The sequence below is a fragment of the Enhydra lutris genome, unplaced genomic scaffold (assembly GCF_002288905.1).
Source record: "Enhydra lutris kenyoni isolate GAN:26980312 unplaced genomic scaffold, ASM228890v2 scaffoldscaffold12, whole genome shotgun sequence".
NCBI lineage: Eukaryota > Metazoa > Chordata > Mammalia > Carnivora > Mustelidae > Enhydra > Enhydra lutris.
The window spans coordinates 39,904,200-39,923,071 of record NW_019154096.1 but is presented as its reverse complement, the minus strand read 5'-3'; the positions used below and the strand labels follow the sequence as shown (position 1 = coordinate 39,923,071).

Below are 18,872 nucleotides of genomic sequence, written 5' to 3'. Positions count from 1 at the left end.
GTCCACCTCTGAGATGTGCACAGGTGGAATTCTTATCAAACCCACTAACATGGAAGGCAATTGAGGCTCTGAGGAAGAAGGCCATTTGCCCAGAGTCTCACTGCTCATCGGGGGGCCCACTGTGGTCTCTGAACACGAGGTAGGCAGGAGCCATGGAAAGAGGCTGAGCACAGAGCGAGAGAGGCCTGCAGTGGTCAGTGACGAGCAGTGCATAAGGTGATGCCTGGCCGCATGGGCTGTGTGCAAGACAGCCTGTCCTCACCTCCGGGGGAGCCCTCACCTTTACTGCCTGCCAGGGCCTGCTGACATTGACAGACGGGACCACCTGCTGGGACACGGCAGACTTCCTCAAGGCCTAGCATCCAAGTCCCAGAAGCACCGTGGCCTTCACTTCCTCGTTTTTATGTTTATAAAAATATGAGATCCGTGAGGCAGGGGTTGTCAGCCCAGATACATCCAGGAGGACATGGGGATGCTGGGAGACCAAATGACACACCCAAGGACACGCGGCCAGGGGCTCCTGACTCCCAGCCCATGAACTTTCCATGCACATTCATCTGTCAGCACCTCCCTTTGCTCATTCATAAAATTAATGCAGCCGTTCTTAATTAAGCCATAAAATGAATTTAATGGCACCTAGGGAGGTGGTGACTGCATTAATTAGCTCCGTGTGGACTTGACTGGAAAGATGCCATATATATTTACAGCAAATCGAAGCCTTTTGGCCACCAGCCTTCTGTATCAAGAGGGCTTGTCGCGTTTTCTTTGCAACAAAGGCCTTTTGAAGCTGACTTGGAGCTGGGACAAGGCTAGGAAGTGTGGGGATAAGGGTTTTGAAACCGGAGCCAGGAGTCTCAAGACAGGGTCTGGCTCCTCTGCAGTCACTGAGGAGGTGACTTTGGGCCAGGCCTGCCCCCAGCAGGAACCATGGAGTGTGAGGAGGAAGAGCCCTGGGTCAGAGTGTGGGCTGCGGGCAGGCAGCCGGCTGGAACCCCGGCTCAGCAGATGGCAAGCCTGGCCTGCAGGTGTAGGAGTTAAGGTGGGGCTCTGGACTAAGGATGTCAGACCACAGACTTCATGGTCCTGGTCCCCTCCAGAGGCCCTAGTGTGGGGGATGATGAGGGACAGCCTGTAGGACTGTCCTTCCTCCCTGACTGGCCCAGGGACGCCTGGACTCTGTCCCACCCACCACCCCTCCAGTGCAGCCCACAGTGATTTCCTTTGCTCTTTACTGCATCTTTTTTTTTTTTTTTAACGCCTACTTTTCCAGTATGTTCCTTTAGTTCATACTAACCCAACAAACCATTTTATCTTTTTGCAAATCTTCTAGTCTTTATGTTTAGTTTTTTCATGAAAACCAATTACTTGAATTTTATTTGGCCATTTAATTTTATTTTAAACTGACTGATGGAAAGGAACTGGGCCTTGGGGTGAGAGAGTGAGGTTTCAATCTTGGCTCTGTCACTCATGAATCACATAAACTCTGGCCTATTTCCTTCTCTCAAACATTTTGTGAGATGGGTCTTATGGCCCCAAGACATGCAGCAGAAATTGCTCGGAGTTGGCCTCTCTGGATCTCACCGTCCCCCTTTCAGAAACCACCTGCCTATGGTGCTGCTAGGGTCAGGTAAAGCACCAGGCTCAGGACCCTCCAGGTGTTCAGCAGACGGGAGCTATCACCATGAACACACTTCTAGAAAAGAGGAGCTGAATGAAGACATTGGTTATATCCATTTGGTTGTTGAGCCGAAAATTACGGAACAAATACCATATGCCCACACTGTGCACAGCACGGCTTCTGAACCTTCCACATAGCACTGCGTGCCTTCCAGCATGTTCCTTTAGCCGTGGTTATGGATTTGCAGACACGTGTCCCAGGTTCACCCTCCCTGTTGGGGTCTCAGCTTCCTACTGCACTGTGGTAGGGGTGATGAGGGGATGTCTGCCCTTCCTCTCCTTCACCTGCCCTTCCCACCGTCCTCACCTGTTCTTCTCACTGGCCACATGCTCCCAGCCCACCAAGCCCGCCTGGCCTGCTGGGCCTCCCTTCCTGTGGCCCACAGTCACATCACGTCCTCAGGACCCAGTTGGCCCTCTGCCCTCCCAACCTTGGCTTGTTTGGCTCTAAGCTGGGCCTCAGCAAACCCTCTGACTGCAAAGAGTCCCGAGTCAGGGCCTGCAAACAGGATGAGAGGCGTGATCCCCAAAGATAGGACACTTCCTATTCCGTGTCTCCTGTCAGGGGTGTGGGCCACTGGTTTCCTGGGATGGAATTTGTTGGTTCACATTAGCAGCGTGAATATTCCATACAGAACTGGACTTGGTCCGCCATCAAATTTCTCATTACTGAGATTCCTGACCACTCAAAAAATTACTGAATCTCAGAGCTGAAAGAGAACTCAAGCTGCATCTCAGCCAAGAAAAGGAAAATTACCCAAGTTGTTTACTTAATGTTTCAGCCAAGTTGCCTTAAAATGCATTTTAATTTCGGGTGGGGTTAGGGAGGACTGTTACCCTTTGGTCTTGAAGCATGGTAACGCTCACCCCTGCTCTCACTGGGCAGGGCAGTGACATGTCCTACCTTGTGGGTCCCCAGAGGGAAGGTGACTGCAGCCAACGTCTGGAGGAACTCCGGGGCTCGCCAGGCGGGATCCTGGGGGTAGGTGCTGTGCACACAGCCAAGGAAATGCAGCACACTGGCAGGGAACGTCTGTTCCCAGGCGTCATCTCCAGAGCCTCCTGGGGGCTGAAGGCACACTTCATGAGAGGCCGAGCATGGGAATGTGGCTGGCGACTGCAGGGGAGCCAGAGGATCTGAAATCGAAGGCTTTCTGAGACAGTCAGCAGGACACCTAAATTGTAGACACCTAAGTCTGTGGGTTAGCCCAGGATACTGGTCACCAGTTGGGGGAGGGGTTAATATGTGCAGGCATTGTTATGGGGCTTCACACACATTCCTCTTCTCCCCTCATGACCACTCTCTACATTTACACTTATTTTACAGATGGGAAGACAGAGGCACAGAGAGGTCGGGTAGCTTGCCAAAGGTTACCCGACAGATAATCGACAAAGCCAGGAATTAAACCCAGGCAATCTGGCTGTAATGTGTGTGTGTGTGTGTGTGTGTGTGTGTGTGTGTGTATGTGTGTGAGAGAGAGAGAGAGAGAGATTATGCTAAGAAAGTACAGATCACAATTTTTTCTTTTAAAAACAAGAATGTATTTAATTTTTATGATATACTCTTTTAACATGTAATTAGGTGATTTTTTTTCTTTTAGCCACTTACCTATGATGAATTGCACCAAGAGATTTTTTGCATTTTTGCAAAGAGCTCACTGAGTCACTCTGTTAATATCTCAGTGCACTTCCTTATTCTGTTTGTAAATATTTTACTTATGATTTTGAGTGCATATTTATAAATGATAGTGGGCTGCAGTTTTCTTTTTGTTTTATGTTTGTCAGGTTTTGTTATCAGTATTATGCTAGCTTTACTGATAAAAAAATAACTCTTCTCCTTTCTTTTTATTCAAGAAGATGTTAAATCCATAATTCTTATATTATTTAAGTTGCTCTTATGAAACTCTTGGGCTCCATTTTTTTTTCATTATTGCCTTGTTTAGGCTCTTAAATGTCTCTTTGATCTTGTTTAGGTAATATTTTATTCAGTTTGCACAAATGGTCTTTTTTAATTCATTTAACTTTCTATATGATTATTTCTCCCTTCTCTTCAGTTATGTGTAACTCATGCTCTCCTTACCCCACAACCTCTGACTACGTAAGGAGCTGACGACTTGTGGGTTGATTTAAACAACCAACTTCGGATACATCTCCCGATTTTTTTCCTGTCTAGTTCTAAGATTCTGATATTTGACATCTTCATTTCTTTGTTGCTGTTGCTTTCTAGAATTAATGTGATTGCAGTTTTAAAGACCTCTTGACTCATATTTTGTTAATGTGGTAAGACTTTTTGTTTTTTATTATTGTTATCCACTTCATTTTGTTATGTCCTAGTCAGAGCATGTAAACTGTATACTTTCCTTCTTTGGAAAGCTTACTCATGGTTCCATTACAGACCTAATGTTCAATTAATTTTGGAGTCGGGTGCCTGAAAAAATACGTATTTCCAGTTTGCAGCATAAAGAGTTTGCTACCTTTCTAACCAGTTAAGGTTATTTTGAAAAGGCGAAAAAATTGAATAACATGAAAGCAGGTAAAACAAAGAAAATGTATAGTCTGCTGAGAGGAGTAAAAAAATAATAATTATAATTATAATAAGACCAAGCATTTACATTACAACGTCAAACATAAAATGGTTATCTGGGGAATTACAGATGTGACTCTTAAACTGGGTCAAAAGCGAAGACCCCATAGCTGGGGCTGTGAGGACTGCGCTGGGGACTCCCATACAGGATGGTGGGATGTACATTAGATGTAGGGACATGTATGTATAATGTCTAATGCAACCTTCCTGAGAAGTGAGTCCAAAAGAAAACACATGAAGGTCACTGACTGATCCACTATCCAAAATCCAGAATTCACACTAAGGAGAATATCAAACTACAGAAAAAGGATATCTGCTCAAGAAAGTTCTTTACAGAGTTTTTATAACAGTGAACATTCTGAAAAACAACATAAATTTCCATGTACAAATATAGATAATTTCCAACAACATGTTGAGAGAAAAAGGCAAGAGGGGTTTATGTGGCCCAACCCTCTGTAAGGCTACGGTATAATCCTAGGTGTCTGGAAGAACATTCCCCTGAGGTTCACAGCGGTTATCTCTGCATGGGTGTGTTTCAAGTGATTTTTACTTTCTATCTTCCTCTTTGGTTAAAGTTGTAAAGGTAAACATGCATTGTCTTATAGAAGCGATAAGGTTTCCCCACACAGAATCAAGCCTCCAGTCACCATTGGGGTCTACAGAATGAAGTCAGAAGTTTTCAGCCTCCCATGCAAATTCTTGTTGATCTGGCTCACAGTTACTCCCATTCACAGGGGGCCTTCACCCCTCACACTTGCCTCCATGTCAAAAATAACCTCTCCACCTGCCTCTCGAGGACCTGAAGTCCTGAGTTAACGGCTCTCCATGTCATGTATGTGGTTGGTGGCATCTGTCTTCTCTAACAGGTTTCTACCTCACAGCTTACCCATGTGTGAGGCCCACTTGTCACGGCGGAGACGAGCTTCTTGAGGAAAGAGGCCCCTTTCTACCTCCTACCAGTCCCCTGAAGCTCCTGACCTAAGCAGTTGCTCAGAAATGTTCCCCTGACTGAAGGCATTAAATCTCCCAGTGAAGAAACTCAAATATGTAAACAAATGGAAAACAGATGTTCTCTGGCAAGAGTGTGTAAACTCTACTGAGGACATTTAGACTGGGGAACCCACCTAGCCTCTTCTACCAAGCATTCTGAATAACACTTGTTAATTATCAGCAAGGGAAACTGCTGGAAAAAGTCAAGGTGACTCTTTCAGATTTGTCTTCCCATCAGAACCTCCTCATGAGATGTGGGGGGGGATGGGTCTCACCTGGCTCATGGTGGCTTTCAGCATTTCCAGGAGCAGCAGGACACCTTCAGTGCACAGCCCAGCCCGGAGGACTTCTTCATTGTGGTGCTTCTGCAGGAGCCACTGGAGCATGGCATCCAGGCTATCCTGAAAGAGGGGGCAGGGGCTATAGAGAGATGAATGGAGGCACACCAAGGGGACCGGCTTTCCAGCCAGCACACCGTGTTTCCCAGGGGGCCTGAGTGGGAAAGGCAAACAGCACAGTAGCTGTGCAGACAGCTTAGGTGGCTGGTCCGTGTGGAGAATGTCAGCCCACTCGGTGATGCATAAGGGAAGTACACAGCTTCAAGAAGATGCTGAAGACCCACCAGTGATTCACCTTGACTTCAGCTCTTCCATTTGGTTTGCAATCCCAATCAACTGTCATGAATTTTTGTTAAGTGAGACTACAGAGGACATATGAGGAGTTCAAAGGCTTTGGGAAAGGTGCCGAGTGTAGCAGAGGGAACACGGGACTTGGCCAGCAGGGCAATCTGACTTTGCCTCTTTAAAAGCTGGGCTTATGCAAGCTATGAAGCCTCTTGGCAACTCACTTTCCTCCTCTGTAAAATGAAAATTACATTCTCTTCCCCATGGGATGGTTATAAATATCAAGCAAAATAAAATATGTAAGCATCTATCACGGGTCCTGACATTGAGGAGATGTTTGTTCCCTATGATACGTTCCTGAAGAAACAGAAATACACGGTTTTGGTGAACTTAGCACAGCATATTAAGAATTTTATTTTGAAGTGTGATCTCTAATACTCTTAGCATATATCAAGATTTAGATAGGTCAAATATAAGGATGTCAAGAGAGGTGGATTTTCTAGCCTTCAATTACAGAGCCAAGCCCCTCCACCACTTTCAATTCAGGGAAGTTTAACTCAGTTGAGACTGAGAAACAATTTTCTGAATCTGCTATTTGTCAGGCACCCAGGAAGGTGAGTAAGAAGTAGGGTCTGTACAAATGCATAGTATGAGATCCTTCTTTAGACAATAAATTTATGTTTGCATAAACTAAAAAAAAAAAAAAAGAAGTAGTGTCTGCACTTCAGGAGCTCAGTGGCTAAAGAGAGAGGAAATCACATAACTGTGTCAGTGCCATTAAGGGGAAGGTGCTAAGGCACATGGGAGCGAATGAGTCCCCTTGCCTAGGGATCGAAGCAGGAGGCGAAATCTGAGCTGAGTGCTGAGTCCATCCACCCCCTCACCAGGCAGGTGACATGGGAGTAAGAGCTCGTTAAAGGCAAAGGGGAGGCAAGCGCACAGGGGAGGCAAGCACACAGCAGCTGGTCTTATTGGAGAGATAACTAAGGAGGTTCACAGCACAAAGGGTGGGCAAGCGAACAAAGTGGGTTAGAGAGACAAGTGAGGCCCCCAGTCACAGAGGGTCTTGATGCCGGCTGTGGAGTCGGAACCCCATCCGTCAGGGGAGCTCATGAAGCCTTGGATGTGGTGCAAATGAATGAGTGAGGGGCTGTTTGGTGAGAAGCTATACCTAGTGAGTGTAGGCTCCTCTCTGGAGAAATTTGGCTAAAGAAGGACAGGAGGAGGATAAGTAAGACAGCAGTTAGTCAAGAGTGGGTGTCAAAGGGGCAGCTTCTGCATTTAGGTGGAGACACAGTTCACGTATTTATGGTCTATGAGGAAAGCGTCCATAGAAAGGGAGGTGCTGAAAATACAGGAGAAAGGGTCAACCCCTGGTGAGGTCACTCAGGAAAGGGGTGGAAGGAATCCATCAGCCTTTGCCAGCGACAATAGAGAGAAGGTGATGAAGAGGGTCATGGCATAAATAGGTGGTAGAAAGTGGGGTGTCAAGGCAATGCCCCTCCAGGATCCTCCACTCCCACTGTGAGGTAAGTCATCTGAGCACAGGGCAGCTTTGAGGCGGAAGACTTGAGAGCATATAGGGCTGACACTAAAATGCAGGGGAACTGAGGGGTGTGGCTAAGGTAAAGAGACATGCTTTTTCAGAAGGCATAACCTGAGGCTCTAATTCTGTGGTGGCAGCATTTGCCTCCCCATGTCACCCCCATCATCATGTGACTTCTCTAGCCATGCCCAGAAGGAGAAAGGCTTAAAACCCAGACCTGCTGGCAGGGAGGATGGGAGGCAGAGGCCCAGGAGCTCAAGGGATCTGAAGAACTAGCCTAGGGGGTAGCAGTGCGAGGCAAGGAAGTGGGTCAAATGCAACACGACTTGGAGGATGTGGATGGAGGCAGGGGTAGAGAATCTTAGGGAAGTGCCTTGGTCACATGGGATCATAAAAGCAGGTGGGTCACTCCATCCCGGGGGCACTCCAAGAACCTACTTTGGGCCCATCCGTCAGCTCTGTAAGTGGCGTCTGCAGGAAGAAGGTGGAAACAATGAGGTAGACTTCCAGAATATGCACATGGTGGCCCAGAAAGTCCTTCAGGACGCGGAACCCAGGAAGCAGGCTGGGGCTCTGGTCAGGCGTTGGGGCCTGGCTCTTCAGGTTATCTGTTGATCAGGTAGAAGGGGCACAAAATCTAATTGAGAACAACTGCTATTGCTTCTGGTCAAGGTGGGGATTGGGCTAAGGAATTCCCTGCCACCTACCCATCCCACAGAAATGCCAGATAGAAATATATGTCATACATACATGGGCATAAGAAAGTATTCAAAAGAGTTCCTTTTCCTATTCCTGACATTCCTATTCCTATTCATTCCTTCATTCGTTTATTCCAAAACAGATACTTATTTGGTGCCTACTACCTTTGAGGCAGTAGCGCAACTTTATATTAAACAATAGGGAAATAGCATTTCAACAAAATATACAGAACCCCAGACCCTCACCAAGTACTTAGAATGCAGCGAGAGGGAGGGACATTAAGGAATTAAATACCCAAACAAATAGACGCTTGTGAATTGTGACAAGAACCATTAAAAAAAAAAAAAAAAAAAAAGCAATAGGGACAAAGAGAGTATAACAGAAGTGCCCTAACTCAGGTGGAACCCTCCTCTCCTGGAGGAAGCGACATTTGAACTGAGACCGGAAGATGGACCCACACCAGCCAGGAGAGCCTTCCCGGTGTTGTGGGCTGGGGGAAACATCTCAGGAAGAGGAAAAGGGCTAAGGAACTTTTGAGAAATGGAAGGAAGCCCCCAGCATCTGGAAAGCAGTGAGGACAAAAGAGGATCCTGACCAGGAAGTAGGAGGCGACTGGGGCTTATGGGAGTCAGGGATCAAGGTGATCCTACTGCAAGAGCTGTGAAGGCCCCAAGCAGGAAGGAGCCTGGCAGGTCCTCACTCGCAGGCCAGGATGAGGTGGTGTTCCACCTCCTGGAGAAGGCCACACACTTACCTATTACAATGTCCACACCCTCCGAGCTGTGCTCCACCCAGGATCCCGCACACAGGCCATCTTTAAATCGCCCGCGGAGGGAGGGGCTTGCCAAAAAGTGCAGCAACAGTTTCAACCCCAGCACAGTGGTGCTGGGATGCACGTGGCCCTGCAGGAGGAGCAGGAACCAGTCAGGCCCCAGGCTCAGAAACATCTCTTCCTTTGTCCTGCAGGGTTCAAGAAATGCAGTAAATTATCTCTTAGTTTGTGAGCAAAGATCACGTCCAGAGATACAAATAATGTCCAGCCTCACTTGTCACCAAGGAGAGGCAAATTAAGGTTAACCTGGATATTACTTAGTGAAGTACATGTTATATTTTTAAAGGATGGTAAAATAAAATGCTGGCAAGGTTGCTGTAAAAGCCCTACTCCACTAGTACTCATACTTACCGGGTCTGACTAGCCACTCATCTAATTACGTTAATACAGTCACATAAAACACATAATGGTTGGTTAACTCCCTTTTCAAATACACAGGTCAAAATTAATCTCAATGGAATAGTCCAATATTTATGCATACTTATCAATTTAAGAAAAATACATGTTTAAGTGTCACATTCAAAAATGAATTTTAAAATGATGAGTTTAAGGGGCGCCTGGGTGGCTCAGATGGTTAAGCGTCTGCCTTCGGCTCAGGTCATGATCCCAGGGTTCTGGGATCGAGTCCCACATCGGGCTCCCGGCTCAGCAGGGAGTCTGCTGCTCACTACCTCTCTGTTCCCCCCTGCTTGTGCTCACTTTCTCTCTCTCCCCCGCCCTCTGTCAAATGAATAAGTAGAAATAAAAATCTTAAAATGATGAGTTTAGAGAATGCAAACTTGCTAGAAGGAACTGGAGGGTAGGGAGGTAGGCAACCAAACCTCAAGGGTAACGGCTCAGCAAAGGACTCTCTGCCTCCAGGGAACCAGAGTAGGATCAATCTTTACTGGGCAATGTTGTCAGTGCCAGCTGCCAGAATAGGGAGCGAGGCTGTGGCCACCAGACCAGGAGTCAAGAAATTGTCCTCTCTTCTATCCCTGCCTCTTTTGACTAACTGGATGACTTTGGCAGGGCTCTTGATGAGCTATGGTCATTTTTCTTGATGTTGATGATGTGTCTATTTCCTGTTTGCTAATGGTATTTCTTTAAAAAAGAAAAAAAAAAGAGCTAATGCTCTTAAAAAAGAAAAAGATTTTAGAATAATTCTGCATTTACAGAAAAGTTACAACGATAGTCCAGAGGGTTCTGTCAACTCCTTACCTGCTTCCCCATAATGTTAACAACATACACGGTGCGTCTGTCAATGAGCAAAGAAACCCTCACGAGTTGTTGACGTTTTTTCAACTTATTGTTAAACAAGAAAGTCTAAAACTGAGTTGGCAAGTGGCACGTAGTGCTGGGAGGAGGAACGGCCACCTGGGGTGCACACTCTGGGTTGCTCTAAGGTGGACATGAGGAAGAAGTTTCCAGGACACCATCTTTGGCCTGTGGTGGCCTCAGGGGAGCCCAAGGTCCCCAGCTCTGCCCAACAGGCTGACCCCCACAGCCTTCATTCACCCCAGGAGAGGCCACAGCCTCACCATTTGATCCCAGAGGGGCCTGTGATTGGGTCAGGAGAAGAAAAGGAAGAAATAACCTCCATCATACCAGCCTCGCCCCCAAGTTCAGCTCACCTGCCAAGAGGAAAACATTTTCTACTGAAAACAAAGATAGGTAAGCGGCATTAGAAATGGTACATTGTAGATCTCACTCCAAGGAACAATTTATCAGTGCTGCAGAGCTGTCAGCCGCTGACATGATAAGGAATAACACCAAATGAATAATGTTTCCTCCAAAACCAACTCCTTTAATTACAAGCCTCTTCTTTCCAGAAGAGAGACAGAAGATGCAGAAACACCAATTTCATGCACTTGTGCCTGAATAATGTCTCCATGCTGCTTTTTCCAGATGGCGACCTTCTCACTGGAGGGACTAATGATGTGGGCATATTTAGGCAAAAACCAATAACGGAGTCTTTAACCTTCAACAACAAAAAGCGTGTTGTACAAAATGTTCCTTGGGATACATTAGAAAATATCAATTACATTGCTCACTGAGGTGTAATCAGCTGTAATAATCAAAATTAATTTTTAAAAATAATTAAACAGACCCTAGGGCAAATAGTTGATGCTCTTCTCCTATGACATCACAGTCTACATATGTACCTGAGAAGTTGTGCCTTCTGCTAGCAACAAAGGCATCTCGCGGGGATGAGTGATGGGTGCAGGATGAGAAGGCTGCTGAGTTTCATCCCAGCCAAAAGAGGGAAAGCATTTTATTCCCTCGCTCCGTATAGTGCCACACACTTATTTTAAGAGCCTCCTCTGTACCAGGCACTGTACCAGACTGAGTTACTGGTACAGGATTCTCCAAAGCAAAGGCACAGTTCATTTTTTAAAAATTAAAACATAAGTCTACTTTGTCTCAAAAGAAATTTATCTTTAAAGAGTCCACAAGATAATACAAACTGAAGACAGGATGACTAAATCAGATCAAAGACAGACGAGGTTCCAACAGAAAGGCAGAAGCAGGGAGAGGGGTGTGTGCACGTACGTGTGTGCATGTGTTCATGTGTTTTGCAGAATTTTATGGGGCTAGGTGTGTATAGTTATATAACAGCCTGGCCACAGTCACCTCTCCGAGCTTCTGAGTGCCCAGACGACCATGCCGAGAAATGTAACTGCAACAGAAGTTCTGGTGTTTGCCAGTCGCTCTGGAAAAGCACAGGCCTTCCTGCTGGTGACAGCTGGGGGAGAATTCCCCGGGGATTGCCCTCTCCCCACTTCAGTCCAACCACACTGTTGTTTGCTGCCTTAGAACACCCCAGCTCATGCCTGTCTCAGTGCCTTTGTCTGATGGTCCTCCCTGCCTAACCACTCTTTCCAGAGTCTCTGCCTTATTTTTCTGCTCCTATGCCCCCTTCCAGAGAGGGCTTCATGTAAGCATTTACCTTCTCCCAGCTACCCTGTTCCATTTTTCCTCGTTGCAATTAGCACCCTCCATATTTACAAATTATTTATCTATTTATTGTCTATCTTCACCCCCTAAAATTCATCTCCAAGAAAGCAGAGAATATGTCAGATTTTCTCTCTTCTATAACCTCAGGGCTTACAGAAGGGTACAGAGTAAACACTTAATAAGTATTTCTTGAGTGAATGAATGAAAGAATGAACGGAGACCCCAACTGACATAGAAGACCGTATCTTCAGCAGCCTGCCTTCACCAAAGACAGAGCCAATTTAAAATTTTTTTGCCTCCAGATCTCTCAGTGTGAGCCCAGAGCAAACTGTTGTAAGCCATTTGTGGACCTACAGGGGCTTCAAACACTGTAATCTATTCCAGTGTCTTTCACATAAACCGTTTCTCAACCAATCTCCCCAGAACTCAGAGACAACCGAGTCATGTCAATGACAGTAACCTGGGAGTGGGTGGAAAACTGGCAAGAGGCATGTCAATAGCATGCAAGGGTCCCCATGCAAGGCACGCCCATGCCCAGCATCCCTGCTATCCCTTCCCTGGCTGCTAGCCAGACTGAACTGACTCCCTGGGGTCAGAGCTGACTTGGTCAAAGAACAGAAGTTCCAGAGTGAAGCCAGAGAAAGAGGGCTGGACCCCTCCTACTCAGGAGCAAGTGCTGGGGCACAGGTGGGCATGCTCCAGCTTCTGGGGCTCAGCGCAGCCATACCACCCGTGAGATGGTCTTCATTTTGCTGAGCCCACCCATACAGCTCCTGCTAAGCTGTGAGCTAGGGCTCTCTGAACACACCTGACTCGAAAGGAGTGTGGGAACAAGACCTGGTTTGGGTTTTAACATTATAAGGAACACCCACCTGCTCTTGGAGCTCAAGGGGAGCCCATATGCACTTCAAGTTAAAGCCAGCCTAAAACCTGGCTCCCCTAGATCTCATTTCAACTGGAAAGTCACATGCATAATCTTATATGCTCAGATGAATATGGAATTGGATCGTGTCCACAAGCAAAAGAAAGCGAAGACATCCCTCATGGGGTTTGGAACAAATGTGTGCTGCTTCTCTAAGGCAAGGTGTCTGAGCTCACCTCTGTCTTGCACTCAGGTTCCTTGGCCTGCCTCCCCGGCACCAGCCTCATGGCCGAAGATAAGCTACCACTCCATGAAGACACTTTGCTGTGGTGTCCCACGCTCAAGCGACTGGCCAGCAACTTCTTCTCAGATGCTAGGAACAGAGAAGCAAAAAGTGTCAGAAGTAAAGTTGAGGGAAGAGCACACACAATTTCTACAACTGGCTTGGCTTTTAAAGGGCCAGCCAGAGACACAAGCCCAGTGAGTCACCTCCAATAAGGACAGCAGCCCAGGCTACAAGCACATATTGCCATCTTCTAAGCCATATAGTGTGGGTTTCAGGGTCAGCAGACCCAGATTAGACTCCTAGTTCTACTGACTCAAAGTGAGATGTGGATAATTAAGCAGAAGTTCCTGTGTTCTCATCCTGTAAACTGGCAATAGGAGCATCTAACCTCATTCTGGTGTCATGAAGAGTAAATAAGATTATGCATTTAAAACATAGATGGTTGGGGCACCTGAGTGGCTCAGTGGGTTAAAGCCTCTGCCTTTGGCTCGGGTCATGGTCCCAGTGTCATGGGATCGAGCCCCGCATCAGGCTCTCTGCTCAGTGGGGAGTCTGCTTCCTCCTCTCTCTCTCTCTCCTTTCTCTCTGCCTGCCTCTCTGCCTACTTGTGATCTCTGTCTGTCAAATAAATAAATAAAATCTTTAGAAAAAAAAACATAGATGGTCAAATGTACAGAATTTTCAATACATGATTGTTGGCAAAAAAGAGAGCCATTTGTAAGCAAGCACTGAGGTCCATCTCACCACTTAATTCACTGCATGTGTATGGGGACAGATGTCCTTTTCCATTAAACTTTTCTCTGAAATGGAATCTGACATTTTGACCTCAAATTATACACAGGCATGTATATACATATATATTTTCCAGTGCTAGTTTGGAAAGCCAATGAAATAAAAGTTCTATATCGCTGGGCAGTGTGGGATGATATACATGGAAATAACTAATTCTTGAATCACTGTGAATTTTGTGATGCTGGAAGACTTAAAACAAGTACATGAGCTATAATTTAAGAGTGATGACCACTTTAAAAACAAAATTCCGGGTGGGTGGGCTGGCTGGCTCAGCCAGTAGGGTGTGTAACTCTTGATCTCAGGGTTGTAAGTTCGAACGCACACTGGGTGTAGAGATTATTTAAAAATAAAATTTTTTTAAAAATTTAAAAATTAAAACAACATTCCTATAGCTGTATTAACTCATATGAAGGAGAAAGTGTTGAGTCACTGAAAGAATTCAAGGATCATTAATATTTTCGGGATGAAAACTTTCACTTGGAACATGAGGAACCTGAGGCTCCAGGTCACTCCATGACTTAGTACAAGGTTTCAAAGCTGGTAGGTGAATATCAGGGGAAGACCTAGAACCCTAAGCTCTAGGGTTCTAGGGTTCTAGGGTTCTAGGCTAGAGCTCTGACAGGGCATTCACTTTCTCTAAGAGATTACTAGAACCTGCTTGCATCTCTGGCCTTCCTTTCACCCAGGGTGCAAAGCAGCATTCATTCTTTGTGAGCAAAGTTTCAGGAGGTCTCAGTAATGTCCATCCCACCCACCAAAGGGATGACAGAGAAGATGTGGTTGGAAAAGGCTCTGGGCCCTGAGTGGAACTCGGGGAAGTTTGCATCTGTGAGACCCAACAGTTTTGTTCCCTGGAGCCAAATGGACAGAGACCTAAGTAATGCTGCCAGGCCTTGAGCATCGTCTCCTCCCAGAGTGGGGTAATCTCTTCAATCTTCACTTCACTCTCTCCAGGTTTCACAGAGAGATCAATCTTGCAGGTGTCCTCCAGCTCCTGCCGCCTCTGTGCCACAAGCTGCTGCCATAGGGTTCGCACAATCTTTTGGATTTTGTGCTGGACTAACAGAGAGAACACATCACATAGTCAGGATGGCCTTGGTGCCTCTCCCAGCAAGGGTCAGGGGATGGTGTATCATGGCTGCTTTTATTGCATCTTTCTTGAATATTACTCAAGCTTGCAAAGCTCCAGCTAGTCAGTTTGTAGCCAGTGCTGCCAATATCCAAGTGAGCTGGCCTTTCCCCCACCCCTAACTGCCCACCACCAATCCTGCCTGCTTCAGATGTTCAGAGCTGGGAAACATGATTGATGGGCACAAGGAGTCTCTTTCTCCTACCCTCAATTCCATTAGATACCAAATAGAAAACTACCCAAGTAAGCTCTAGCTAACCAAATTCCACCTCCCCAACAGCTGTTTCTAACCTACCTTTTATGTTGGCACCTCAGAGGAATGGACACCAAGCCCAGAACCATGGCTAGGGACCCAGGACCCAAGCCAGTCCTCTTTCCTGACACTGAATCATGCTTCCTACCACCTACCAATCTCAGTGCCCTGGATTTGCCCAGATATAGACCAATCCATCAGGCCAGATCTACCTGATGTGCCCCATAATTATAGGACCCTAAATGCCATTGGATCTTGGACCACAGAGTTACTCCTCTATAGACCATTTTGCTCACTCTAGGAGGATGAACATTGCTCCATCAACTTTACCAGCCAAACCCCAAATACGAGTGTTCATGTTGTAATTAACACTGTGTCACAGTACACTTTAAACTTAACAGTTTTAAGCACTGGCTTTGGGCACCTATGTGACCAAAAGAGAGCAATTCCTAAACACATGGACCTGGGCTTCAATTTTTTTAAAAAATTTCCAAACCCTTTAACTTGATTTGATATTAGCAAATAAACTCCATCAAGCCAAAAATCTCATAGAAATAAGGAATTTATTTACTCCATTCCCATTTTCTAGAGAAGAAAGTTGAGAAAGAGCTAGTTTCAACGAGGTAAGATGACATTCCAGTTCCCCTATTGAGCAGTCCGAAGGAAAATTCAAGGGACTTCCTGAGAAGTGAAATTACCTTATGGTAAAGCCCCCTGGAATTTTATAGTAAGTCCTCCAAGTTCTTAGCCTGACCAAGTCCCACAGAGTTGAAGAATGTAACCCAGAATTTACCACCACCCAACCACTCTCCCAAAAATAAACATCAAATAAAAGGTACCATCGCTCAAACTTGGTAAGTCTTCCTCTCCTTTTTCTCTCCCTTCTTCATTTGGAGAAAGAAACACTTGATGATAAGGAGTCATTCTAGGCTTGGGTTCCAATCCAAATCCTTCTGGATAACTAGGAGACAAGAGATTTTTCACTATAAACTCCAGTTTCCTTGGGATCATTCCATTGTTCTCTATTACAAAGAATCATCCTTCAAACTTAGTACATATCAACTGGAAAAACTTGTCTATTTGAGTTTAAGTAAACACCTCACAACAACTCCCACGACAGATATACAATTAACAACAGAAAAAATTCTTTTCTTAAAATTCCAGTCTTATTAAATCTAATCCATACTCCCAGCAGATTCCCTGAACCTTCTCCTGGTTTCCCAATGATCAGAACTGGTCATTTGTTTTTGTAGACTCCCAAAATATTGAACTCTGCCTTTGCTTGGCACTGATCTCATCCCACCTGAGAGGGGCCAGGCTAGCTCCATGGGCCTGTGACCTGTACAGTTTCACAAGGTCCACACTTAAAAAGGTACTGTGCTTGGGCTCTGCTGCCACTGTCTTGAAATCTTAGTGATTTTTTTTAAAGATTTTATTTATTTATTTGACAGACAGAGATGACAAGTAGGCAGAGAGGCAGGCAGAGAGAGTTGGGTGGGGAAGCAGGCTCCATTCTGAGCAGAGAACCGGATGCGGGGCTCGATCCCAGAACTCTGAGATCATGACCTGAGCCAACTTAAGGCAGAGGCTTAAGCCAATGAGCCACGCAGGTGCCCCGAAATCTTAGTAATTTTTGAACAAGGCCCCACATCTCCATTTTCCCTGCACATCATGAAGTTGGTTCTAAGTGGAGGCACAGTGGTTTGCATCCTAAGTTCCTCATGAACCATGTGTTCTGGGGCTCCTAATCCATGTGCCTTCTTCTCTGGGCCCTTTCAGTCAACTAAGCAGAACATCCACTCAGTACAAGTTTGTGGATTGAACCAAAAATGACAAACAAGGAGATGAAAATATACCACCATATGACATTGTCCATTCTTGAAATTCCTAGAATAAAGTCCTTTTGGATTTGGAGGCCATTTAGCTGAACAGAGAGATCTGAGGAAGCTGGAAATTCAAGCATACACACACGCTGGCACTCCTCTGTTCTCACCTATGCTTCCAACATGGGTAGGCTTACTTCTGAAAACACAGCCAAGAGAGCAGAACCTCCCACTTTAACCCAGCAAAAAGGAATTCTTTTATATCAAACAAATAACATGGCAAGGGCCTCCTCTGGGCTAGAAGTGTTTTCCAGTGATTGCCAGAGAGTTTTAAGACAAATCAAGTTGAGTTTCCTAACATTCAATAGTCAGTTTGACCAGATTTTTGGAATTTTTTTTTTAAATAATAAGACAGAATGTGTACGGGGAATAAACAACAACAATAGCAACAACAAGAAGACAAGAGCAAAGTATAATATCGTATAGGCCTCCTTTCCTTATGCTCAACATGGTTCTATTAATAAGAGATCGCATTTGTAAGCAGTATGGTGCCAAGCCACTGGTGATAGAGAATACTTACAGAGAAAAAGAAGAAAGTACATATACACAGAGAAATCTAACATATTCTCAGAATTTTGGATTTAAGAAAACGATTTAAATAAACTTAATTCAGGGAGTGCCTAGGTGGCTCAGTCGGGTAAGCATCCAACTCTTGGTTTCAGCTCAGGTCGTGATCTCAGGGTGGTAGGATCGAGCCCTGTGTCGAGCTCCATGCTCAGTGCAGAGTCTGTTTATCTCTCTCCTTCTGCTCCTCCCTCATAGCACATGCTCTCTCCCTCTCATACAAATAAATAAAATCTTTTAAAAATTAAACTTAATTCAGTTTCTTTTTATTAGTGTTTCTTTTTTTTAATATATTTTTTAAGATTTTTATTTATTTATTTGACAGAGAGATCACAAGTAGGCAGAGAGGCAGGCAGAGAGAGAGAGGAGGAAGCAGGCTCCCTGCCGAGCAGAGAGCCCGATGCGGGACTTGATCCCAGGACCCTGAGATCATGACCTGAGCCGAAGGCAGAGGCTTAACCCACTGAGCCACCCAGGCGCCCTTTATTAGTATTTCTTATACAAATTTGCTTATGGATATCATTTTATATCATAAATAGTGTGCATGTAGAAAACCATGTCTGGCTTGCATGATACAATTTATTACATATTTTCCCAGTGTAAGACTACATTTATCAAATGTTAATATTTCTGAAATCGGGCTGCATCATAAAATCAATTATATATTCAGTGTTGGAGCTTTCTGCCCCTAAAATGAAATGAATAAGCTATCTTACAACCCGAGAATTATGGAAATGGAGTAAATTATTATTCCTGATGATGCTAGTGGCTCCGTTACATGGACAGATTTGAGGACCATCTACTGTACTGTCGAACACTGCACATAATTTGGACGACCAGATAAACAAAGAATATATATATATATATCATTCGTATTGACCCCAATCAAGTGTCCCTCTGAAGCTTGCTTTTCTGCATGGACCACTAGCAAGCAACGAAACAAGCTGGCAGCTCTTACCTTCTCTCACTGAGCAGCAAAAAGCAATGCATGAGACACAGGAGGAAGCTGATGTTGGAGTTATAGGTAGCAAGGATAATGTCCCAGTGTTCCTGTAGGAAGCCCAAGATGCTGAGAAGACTGAGGCACTCGGAGAGGGATTGCTGGGGCTTGGACAGGCAGTACAGAATGACTTTATTTAAACTGCTGTATAAAGCACTGATGACAGCTTCCCTTTGAGAAGAGGCATTCTCGATGACCTGTGTCATAAAATAAAC

General features: G+C 45.3%; 1 protein-coding gene across 1 annotated transcript in view; it reads right to left on the bottom strand.

Annotated features, from left to right (window-relative positions):
• LOC111145192 (WDFY family member 4) overlaps positions 1 to 18,872 on the bottom strand; it is a 293,576-nt gene that overhangs the window by 144,201 nt on the left and 130,503 nt on the right. Inside the window, exons 36-39 of the mRNA XM_022499912.1 lie at positions 18,616 to 18,854; positions 16,050 to 16,171; positions 14,702 to 14,887; positions 12,987 to 13,123 (exon numbers count right to left, since the gene is read on the bottom strand). Coding sequence (XP_022355620.1) covers positions 12,987 to 13,123; positions 14,702 to 14,887; positions 16,050 to 16,171; positions 18,616 to 18,854 — 684 coding nt within the window. The remainder of the gene's footprint in view (positions 1 to 12,986; positions 13,124 to 14,701; positions 14,888 to 16,049; positions 16,172 to 18,615; positions 18,855 to 18,872) is intronic.